Source organism: Tupaia chinensis, unplaced genomic scaffold (genome assembly GCF_000334495.1).
Source record: "Tupaia chinensis unplaced genomic scaffold, TupChi_1.0 Scaffold000361_2, whole genome shotgun sequence".
Classification (NCBI taxonomy): Eukaryota; Metazoa; Chordata; class Mammalia; order Scandentia; family Tupaiidae; genus Tupaia; species Tupaia belangeri.
In genome coordinates, this window is record NW_006159858.1 from 3,906,776 (window position 1) to 3,917,723 (window position 10,948).

At 37.6% G+C, this 10,948-nt stretch overlaps 1 protein-coding gene across 1 annotated transcript in view; it reads right to left on the minus strand.

Annotated features, from left to right (window-relative positions):
• Positions 1-866: 866 nt before the first annotated feature.
• Positions 867-10,948, minus strand: part of LOC114008619 (alsin) — a 25,440-nt gene continuing 15,358 nt past the window's right edge. Inside the window, exons 2-5 of the mRNA XM_027773614.1 lie at positions 10,750-10,829; positions 8,907-9,061; positions 4,599-5,548; positions 867-1,058 (exon numbers count right to left, since the gene is read on the minus strand). Coding sequence (XP_027629415.1) covers positions 867-1,058; positions 4,599-5,548; positions 8,907-9,061; positions 10,750-10,769 — 1,317 coding nt within the window. The 5' untranslated portion in view covers positions 10,770-10,829. The remainder of the gene's footprint in view (positions 1,059-4,598; positions 5,549-8,906; positions 9,062-10,749; positions 10,830-10,948) is intronic.

Here is a 10,948-nt window from a genome sequence, read left to right on the forward strand (position 1 = left end):
GCTTCTTATTCTACTCAAAGATCCAGAGTATATACATGTTTCTTAATGTGTTCTGAATTAAAAACCAACCCAATGAAAAAGTCCTTTTTAAGACTGGCTTCTGATTTCCTTAAATAATTCCTGTCGCCTAGCACAATGCCCAACATGGGGCTGTTACCTGATATATTTCCTTGAATTAAATATTAAAGTAAGGGAACAAGAGGATGGTGTTATGGTTTTGTTGTGAGACTCCCACATTGTAGAGTCCCACATTGTTGGTCATGGTTTGAGCCCTGGACCTGGCAGCTTAAGGTTCATGCCGGGCATGTGTGCATGCGTGCCTAGAATCCCAAAGAGGAGAATGGAGAAGGAATTGTGGTGTGGCCATCTCCCTGGGAGGTGATTTCTCACTTTCTGTCTCTCTCTCTAGTGAGTGCACATGCCCTATAGCAAAAATATCTCCAAAATAATAATAATAACAACAATAATAATAAATATTAAAGTCAGCAGAGCTATTTCTAGGTAAATAAGGTGTGAAAGGACTGTGGTGTGACCGCCAGGGGGAACGTGGTGTGCTTTTCCATACACCTTCTGGCAAAAAAAAAAGATAGATACAAAGTCTAATATTTACTTCTTTGGTGACAGTTATCATTTTAACTTGTTCAGCAGAACATCACATTGATTTCAACTTTTGTTTAAAAAAGCTGTAACACAACTTTTTAAAGAGGTTCTTACCATTAGACAGAAGAAGGCCACAAAAACTATACTTTAGACACGGACTTCAAGAAGTTCAAGAAAAAATATTTTGGTGCAAAAATGTTTCAATTTCATGCACAGTTTTTTTCATAATATACATATCCATGAACTTTTTGGAGAGCAATCCCCTCTTATAAACTGTTAACTACTGTTCTAACTGGCTCCTTCCATTTAATTATATTTAAGAATAAAGTAAATAAACAAAAAAAAGCAGCCACTCTCACACCAACAGCAGATGCACAAGAGACTACCAGGCTGTTTAGGGCTGAGGTGCTGGTGGTTGGTGGGCTGTGAAGATTAGGAATTGTTTCTTCTACGAGAGGCTAAAAATATACACATACAAAAAAGCGTATAAAAATAGAATCCCTTATACAAAAAGCAATCAATAAAAAAGAAGTTTAACATCCATCACTGTGTACATTTAGGAATCCAAAACAAAAGAAGGTCTCTTCTTCTCCAACTTAAAAGGTTTCCCCTCTTGATCATGGAGTTAATGCACTAGGCGGAAATGAGGACTCAAAATACTTATCAAAAGGACTTCCTTTTGTCTGGGTGTTAAGTTTTCACATGGTATTTAAACAGAAGCCCTAGCTGCTTTTTAAAAACTAAGAACAGTAGAAGCAGAGAAGAGGAAAAGTATGGTAAACACTGCCTTTCATATATGGTACTCTGTGATGGCCCTGGATAAAAGCTGGAAGAAAAATGCAAGTTTAATATTGATCACTTTTAGGAAAATATACACTGCTACTAAGAAATAGGAAAAAAAATTAATATTTTTGTCTAAAATGTTTTATAAATCGAAAATTAGATCTAACATATATAGTTATTCCTCTGCCCTATCACCTTCCAAATTATGTCCTTAAGTTCAGGTCCTTCTCCTGGCTCACTAGTAAGTCACTTCCCATGGCTCAAGAGGTAAACAGGCCGAAGGATTACCTTTGCTCTTGCTACCATAGAGGGTAAATGTGGTAAATTAATAATTAACATTTGGAACCAATGTCCACAGTGAGATTTACAGGTGAATTACAAAGTCAAACTAAAGTTCTCTAATATCTTAGGGAAAAAAATCAGCTGAAACCTACTCTAAGCTGTCAAACATCACTGTTTACTATAAAGGAAAGTCATTAAATGTACCTACCAATATGTGAAAAGCTTATCGGCATAGGTTACACTGAATAATTTGCTTCTTATTCTACTCAAAGATCCAGAGTATATACATGTTTCTTAATGTGTTCTGAATTAAAAACCAACCCAATGAAAAAGTCCTTTTTAAGACTGGCTTCTGATTTCCTTAAATAATTCCTGTCGCCTAGCACAATGCCCAACATGGGGCTGTTACCTGATATATTTCCTTGAATTAAATATTAAAGTAAGGGAACAAGAGGATGGTGTTATGGTTTTGTTGTGAGACTCCCACATTGTAGAGTCCCACATTGTTGGTCATGGTTTGAGCCCTGGACCTGGCAGCTTAAGGTTCATGCCGGGCATGTGTGCATGCGTGCCTAGAATCCCAAAGAGGAGAATGGAGAAGGAATTGTGGTGTGGCCATCTCCCTGGGAGGTGATTTCTCACTTTCTGTCTCTCTCTCTAGTGAGTGCACATGCCCTATAGCAAAAATATCTCCAAAATAATAATAATAACAACAATAATAATAAATATTAAAGTCAGCAGAGCTATTTCTAGGTAAATAAGGTGTGAAAGGACTGTGGTGTGACCGCCAGGGGGAACGTGGTGTGCTTTTCCATACACCTTCTGGCAAAAAAAAAAGATAGATACAAAGTCTAATATTTACTTCTTTGGTGACAGTTATCATTTTAACTTGTTCAGCAGAACATCACATTGATTTCAACTTTTGTTTAAAAAAGCTGTAACACAACTTTTTAAAGAGGTTCTTACCATTAGACAGAAGAAGGCCACAAAAACTATACTTTAGACACGGACTTCAAGAAGTTCAAGAAAAAATATTTTGGTGCAAAAATGTTTCAATTTCATGCACAGTTTTTTTCATAATATACATATCCATGAACTTTTTGGAGAGCAATCCCCTCTTATAAACTGTTAACTACTGTTCTAACTGGCTCCTTCCATTTAATTATATTTAAGAATAAAGTAAATAAACAAAAAAAGCATGACCAGCAATTTTGATGAAAGACATAATTTCAGTATTTTTAGTCAACCAATAATATTTTGGTTTATTTCACAAAAGTAAGACTCAAGGGGAACCAGCAGTTAGCGTAATGGCTATGTCGCTGGACTCCCATGTAGTCGACCACGGTTTGCGTCCCAGACCCGGTAGCTTAAAACTCACGCCAGGTGCGTGTGCGTGCGTGCCCAAGATCCCAAGAGGAGAATGGAGGAGAAGGGACTGCGGTGTGACCATCCCCCCTGGGGGGTGATTTCTCGCTTTCTGTCTCTATGTCTCTCTGTCTGGCGAGTGCACGCGCCCTATAGCAAAAACCTCTCCAAAAAAAAAAAAAAAAAAAAAGGTAGGACTCAATTAAATCTGAGCAGAAGAGGAAAAAACTTGTTCTGATCCATAAAAATTCCTCGTGAATTAACTATATACCTTGAGACACTGTTTGCAAACGAATTAAATTAAATGTGAACACGTACCACCAAAATTAGCATAAGCCACAGAAACTTTTAGTGTTTAACGAGAAAATCTAAGGGAAAATGCAATTTCAACTACTGTAATAAAATAAACTACACAATAAACTTTTAACTTTAAATTTAATAAATCAAAGAAATTACTTTAAAAATCAAACACTTTTATAAGCAAGTATATAGTCTAAGAATTTTCTACATGAATTCTTATGACGTTATTACTTTGGTTTAGATTTTTATAATGCTATTCTCCAAATACTTTATTTTAAAATTAAAAATAAAAAATCTCAAATATCCACAAGGTATAGTGATTAGTCTGTGAAGTAAAGACTATTCCTAAAAATCCCCTATATTCTCATTTTAACAGTCAACAAGAAGGATGAAAAATCAAGAGGCATAGGGTCAGCAGGTGGTATGGTGGCTAAGGTGCTAGACTCCCACATAGCTGGCCCTGGTTTGAGCCCCAGAGCTGGAAGTTTGCTTTCTCACTTTCCCTCTCTATCTCTCTCTGGTCAAATAAAATAGTAATAATAAGTAATAAGTAAAATTAAAGAAATAATTCTTACAAAAAAAAGAAAAGAGAATCAAGAGGCCATGTGGTTTCATGAGCCTGGAAAAAAGAACTCCAGAGATCAGATCTTCTGATTAAAAATTTTTTTTTTTTAATTAGTTTTGGTAAGAGTAAAAACCAGAAATGACATTTTAGAGCAATCTACCTTAAGCAGGGAGACTCAAATTTTACTGTACGTTTCTGGTAAATAGCTTTTGTCTATCACAAGTTTTCAAAATGAGGATGGATAAAATATTACCCCCCACTTAAATAAGGCCCAGTAAGGACCATGGCTATAATTGAAAATAACTCAAACCATGTAATACTTTTTATAGTTTTTTTGTGGCATGAAGGACATGCCACAAAGCTACAGAACTATCAAGAGTGGACAAATATACATCAGAAGACTCTTCATGAATATTATTATATTAAAATATTCAAGGGGCCCACCAACATTCAGAACCTTAGCCATTGGGGGGAAGGTGCTAGAAGAACAAAACTGAGATTTTGCTAATTACACAAGTGCAGCAGGACATCATCACACAGGGCCAGAACTCGAACACAGGTTCTTTCCTTATCTAGTCTTGCCTGATAAAACAGAATTGCTATCCAAAGTTGAACTAAGCCCTAAGCATTTTAAGGTTTCTAAAGAAAGGCTCATATGATTCAACTCCAGAAATACTTCTTTACCATAAAGTTTAGCAGGTACCTGAGATGGCACTGGCTTTTCGCTGTTCTTTTCACTGTTTTCTGAGTTCTCTCTTATCGCATGGTCTGACAATTTCCGCAAGTACTCATTTACTGCCTGGGTGTCAGGGTATGATGGTATGCTTCTCGCAGAAGAACTTTCAGCCGTTCCCATGCTATTCTGTTGAGAGGAAATGGCATCCCCATTCATGGTCTGAACAACTCCTACATTCAGTTCAGCGGCAACAGGCAGGTCATTTTCTGCAACAGTGGTCTCGAAAACATCCCCCTGACTGTCAAGGGTTTCCGTCGAGGGGCTGACGGCAGTGCTGGCATGGTTTTCCGCCTGGGATTCTGACAGTGTCACACCTAATGGGCAACAGTGACTGTCTGAGATAATCACATGGTCTTCCTTGTCAGTCATAGTAATTAGGAGCTGGCTGCACTGGTTGCATCTCTCTGGGACTGGCTTCAGATCTTGGGAAGGGAGGCACTGCACAAGTGCTAAGCTGTGGAAAGCACCACAGGCAACTTGTAGCACCACTCGTCCAGCAAGATGTTCTATCTTCTGTGGCTTTGTCACCGGGAAGGTAGTGGTAATGAGACCCAGCTGACAACCGGTACCCCATGCCCAAATCTCTCTGCTTATTGACAATGCTAGGGTGTGCTCCTCGCCACATGCCAACTGCAAAATCCTCACTGCTAACAAAGGGCTGGTCTCAGAATCAGAAATGCTGACAGGGTTCGGTTCTGGCACATACTGCTGGTTAGCTACCGCACACTGGCCGGCAGCATTCTTCCCCCACATGTACACTACGCCACTTTCAGTCACCGCGCCGCTGTGGAAACTCCCAGTTGCCACAGTAACAACGTACTGCCCAACCAGGGCATTTTCAAGAATGGGGCTACTTGGACAAATCTCTGCCGATTCACTTCTCCAGGGAAGGGTCCCAAAGCTGTAGACTTCACCGTCTAAAGGTTTAAAAAAAAAAAAAAAAAGGTTAGTAAACTTATTAGAAATTTTGTCAGTCAATGTTTAGTTTTCTTCAGATTTAACAAAATAGGACTTTTTATTTTTAATTTCCAAAAGCACAGTTGTGAAATTTGATTCAAGCATACACAGCACTGCACTTATTGGTCTTTTAACAAATACTATCTTTTAGCATTCTGGACTACAGTGAAAATTTTTTACAAACTGCAGAAGGCTACTTTCTAATGAAAGGCATTATTCCCTTCCTTCTGCCTCTTCCTACAGGCACCTAGCACTGACTCACAGGCTATTACATAAGTAGACTCCAAGTGCAGAAAAACAAAATAACTAATATAAAATAGATACACTTACTAATATCTACAACATTCACGACTATTAAATGAGTCAGGGCAGCAGAAAAGTGTTAATAAGACATAGCTGCACGATGCACATCATATTATGGGTAATTTTTAAATGTTATGTATAATGCATTATATACTAGATAGCCTTTCTGGGGTAAGATTTGTTTTAAAAACCCTTCAGCACAGGGACCAGCAGTTGGTGCAATGGCTATGTTGCTGGGCTCCCATGTAGTCGACGGCGGTTTGAGTCCCAGACCTGGTGGCTTAAACTCATGCCAGGCACGTGTACGTGCATGCCCAAGATCCCAAGAGGAGAATGAAGGAGAAGAGATTGCAGTGTGGGCCTCCCCCCTGGGAGGGTGATTTCTCGCTTTGTCTCTCTCTGTCTTTCTGGGAAGCATATGCGACCTATACCAAAAACCTCTCAGAAAAAATAACAAACCATCAGCACAACAAAACGAGGCAAAAGACAAAACAAAACAAATTATGCTATCGGAATAACTGGCTTTAGAATGAAAATGAAAGCTACCAATGATTAAGATACATAAATGATGAAAATATACATGAGCCAGATAGTGGCTTAACAGTAACACAACTAGGAAAGATCCTGGGTACGTCTCCTGGGACCGCTGTGATCCAGGCTGGCTGAGACCAGTAGTGGATCATAGCTTTAAGACCCAGCTGGGAGGTGCCTGTCTTTGTCTTTCTCTTCCCTGTTTCTCATAGGAAGAAAGAAAGCAATTAAATTTAAAAAAAAAAAAAAAGATAACTTATTACAGTATTGTGGGAGTTTGAGAGCATGTATGCATGCTCTATACTGGCTAAAATTTCAAATGAAATGAAGACTTGGCCATAGGTTTTTTAAAATACTGAACAAAGCTTACTATACCTTCTTTTCTATATGACCAGAGATTTGCTTGCTTTTTTAAAAATAAAAGAAATAAGTAATATTTTTTTTCCCACAAGGCAGCAATTGAGTAATGATGGAAAAGAAATTCAAATTTTGACACAACATACTTGACAGATACATCTAATATGCTCAAATTAACTTATCATAAAATCAATGTAAGGAAAAAAGCAATTGTGGCTAAAAGAAAGATATGTGCTTTTATTAGGGAATTTATAGCCTGGGTAAAAAATACAGAGAAGGACGAACAGATGGCGTAGCAGTTATGTCACTGGACTCCCCCATGACCGACCATGGTTCAAGTCCCAGACGGCTTCAAACTCATGCTAGGCATGTGTGCATATGTGCCCAAGATCCCGGGAGGAGAATGTAGGAGAAGGGATTGAGGCATGGCCATCCCTCTTGGGGGGCATGATTTCTCACTTTCCTTCTCACTGTCTCTATTTCTCTGTCTGTTACACACACTCCCTAAGGCAAAAACTTCTTTTTTAAAAAAAGAGTACAGAGAAAATAAGCTCACTAGATAAGACCTTTTAAGCTTTTTTTCTCCAAGTGACAATACACTTCCAACAGCTCACCAACTCTTTCAACTTATATTATTCCACTGTAGACAGAAAAAATGCAATAAAATGGATGTTTAGACCCATCTCTCCTTTTTAAAACCCAGAACACATTAAAAATAGTGAGTCAATGAAGTGTCCTCATTGAATTATGACCTAAAGGTCAAATTTAATTGAGACAAAGAAACTTAAAAATTACTAGCATTCAATCAGAACCATTTCCTTCTCTGGAAAAAACAGTACTGGAAAGTGATGTGACATTTCAAACTTCACACTTGCATGAAATGAGACTTTTTTGTAACTAACACTTAATACTAAGACACTGCTTAAACATGAAACAATCCTAGGCTACTTAGAGGTTTTTGAAAAATTTTCCCTCAGCTGTCCCAGCTTTGTAGATATGATTCTAGATCATACAGTTATCATGTTCATGAAGGGTTTCCAAATATATTACTGAAAGTTTTCAAATATCTTAATGAAGATACTCTAAACATCTTCCTAAAAACAACAGAATTCCACTGTTATTGAAGCCCACAGGGCAGGTACTGAATATAACTCGTATTTTTAAAATAAGGCTTCTTTCAAAGTCTTAAACAATATAACATATATTATTATAATAGAAGCGGAATAAAGAGATTAGAAAGAAATCCCATGTTTACTACATAAAATCAACAAGATCGGATTAAAGCTTTGTTTCTCAGAACTTGTCTTTCCTTAGTCCCTAGAAGGAAAATACCAAAGCATTATTTAATACTTAATAAATGCTCAGAGAAATTTATAAATTAGTGAGGTTGATGGCAGTCTTGGCCCAAATTAAATTTGCTGTGACTGAGTTGATAAGCAGCCTTCAAGATTAAATTATAGTATACGTTTCTATGTGTTAAAGATGCATACATTTGATAATATACTCTTGTGAGCTGTTATTTATGCTGAGAAAAAACTGTACTGAGACAGTACAGCCAAGTGGCTTAAAAGCAGGTTTCAAAATCAGACTATGAGTTCCAATCCTGACTCTGACACTTTAACTACTGAACCTCTTCTTCCTTCCCTGTGCATATCTGCGAATAATAGCTCTCTCAGAGAGTGATTGCGGAGATCCAGTGACATAATGAGAAGCAGACCAGTGTCGTACCTCACTGCAGTTACTGTTAGCAGTATTACTCTGACATAGTTAATGAAGCAACAGCTATGGCAAAAAGGCTGAATTGGTAGTAACCTTTTAAAAAAGTTAATTTTTTACATATTTACAAAATTTACAAATGCTAATTCTCCCTTTTATGCTAGTCAACAGTGCATTTTAAACTTAAAACCTAATCTGATTTTTTTATTAGGTCTTAAGTTTAAGGGAGTAAGAACATATTTTGAGAACTAAAGAATATGAGTTCCTAGCCAAGTTTTAAGAACCCTTGGTATCTAACATCTGTCTTGCCTGACCTCTAGCCTAGTTTTAAGAACCCTCATTATCTAACCTCTCTAACCTGACCTTATACACCTTATACACATACATTTGTTAAACATTTTTTTTCAATACCTTCAGTCAGAAGAATTCCATGTTTGACTCCAAGGGCTGCTTGAAGAACCGTCTTTCCTCCCCAGCCTGGCAATCTCTCTGGTGTTGGGGAAAAGGATCCTGCCTGCCAGACATGGACCAGGCCTCTTTCTTTGGACCCTTCTGCCTCTGCTGAGCTACAAACATCAGGAAAAAATAGCTTAACTGTTTCTACAGTTCTGAATTGTATCTTTTGCTCTTAAAAACTACGAATGAGATTGTACCTTTTACCAGCACATAGATGACTGGGTCAGCTGATTTAAGTAGCACCTATTTTATGCTTTGGTTAGGACAGAAGAGCCAAGATAAAACAACTATTTATATAAAAGGCTAGAGTTAAGTTAAACCTACAAATTGCTTGTCTCTAGTTAAGCAGCAAACAAAACTTGTGCTATTTTTCAAAGTTTTATGATGAGGTAACATAAAATTTCATCAGCTTCTAACTTCTCAACATGAACTTCTTGTTTCTTTTCTTTTTTCCCCCTAAGTCTGTACCAAACGCGTACAGACTGGTTTTTGTTTGTTTTGCTATAGGGCATGTATGCTCACAGGACAGAAAGAGACGGAAAGTGAGAAAGCACCCCTGAGAGGGGGGATGACCAGACTGCAATGCTCTTCTGTTCTCCTCTCAGGATTTTGGAGAGGCAAACACACATGCTCCAGCATGATTTTCTAGCCACCTGGTCTGGGACTTGAACAGCATAGCTGCCCATGTGGGATCTAGCCACCTTCACGACCATGCCACTGCTGGCCCATTAACTCCCTGTTTGGATATTATAGTGATAACGTGTCCCAAGCTGAAGTCTTATTTAAAATTTTTAGTTTATAATTGGTAAAAAGTATTTGATGAGAAAGAACTGAGAAACAAAAACCCGCATTTTCCTTTGTGCTAGTTTACATCTATAATTGCTGTTTTTAAGAATCAAATTGAGGGGCCAGCAGGTGGTGTGGTGGTTAAGGTGCTGGACTCCCTCATGGGCAACAATAGTTCAAGCTCCAGACCTGGTAGCTTATTATTTCCCTTTCTAACTCTCTCTCTCTCCACCAGACCTGGTGACTTGCTATCTCCCTTTCCAACTCTCTCTGTCTCTGGTCAAATTAAAAATAAATAAATTAAATTAAAAAAAAAATTAATAACAGCTACCAGTAAAACCCTTCACATTTAACTCATGGTTCTCTTTGATGACTCTGATTCAAACAATACAAACACATAGCTGCATAACAATGTCCATATTCTAATTCCTTCCCCTTCTAAGCAAAAAGTTATTAAGACACTGTTTCCTTTATCTAAAGTTTTCCTAAACGCCATCATAATGGCATTTCATTTTTCATTTTCTTTTTTCTAAAACACTGATACCTAAATTTAATGAGGCACAGAAACTTGAAAATGTAGGAATTTCTCTACTTTAGCTAAATAATATTCCCATAAACTGGCATAACCATGGTTCTGCAGAAGGAAGTCACAAATTTAACCTTCCTTTTAAATATCTTCCAACTAGCTTTCTGAGGAGGAAAGATAATTACAAATTAGTAAGGCTACTTCTGAAAACTTGAAATTATGGTGAGAAAAAAATGGCTACAAGAGCTTTCAAGTGAAGAAATGAAGATATTTAAAGCCTCTTAGAAGCATAAAAATAATCTAGCAACATAAGCCTATCATTGATCAACTTTATTCTAACACCTTTCTCTTTACCGATCTATTGCAAATGTCACTGTTCCCACTTAATAGCCATTGACAAGAAAACTAAACTGAATAGAAACTGCACTACTGTGGATTTCTCTGCTGCATTTTCCTAGAAAGACAGGGAGGAAGAAATGGTTTTACCTTCTCTTCTTTGGGTCCATGGGTCAGTGGGAACACTCCATCACCAAATCATTTCCTCTTTGCTAAAGGTGTATCAAGACCTAAATGGTAAAACACAAGTAAGCACACAGAACAGTGAAAGAATATTTTGCTACTTTATCCCACAGATTAAAAAAAAAAAGGGGGGGGGGGGAGCCCCAGGCTAAAAAAGGCACCCACT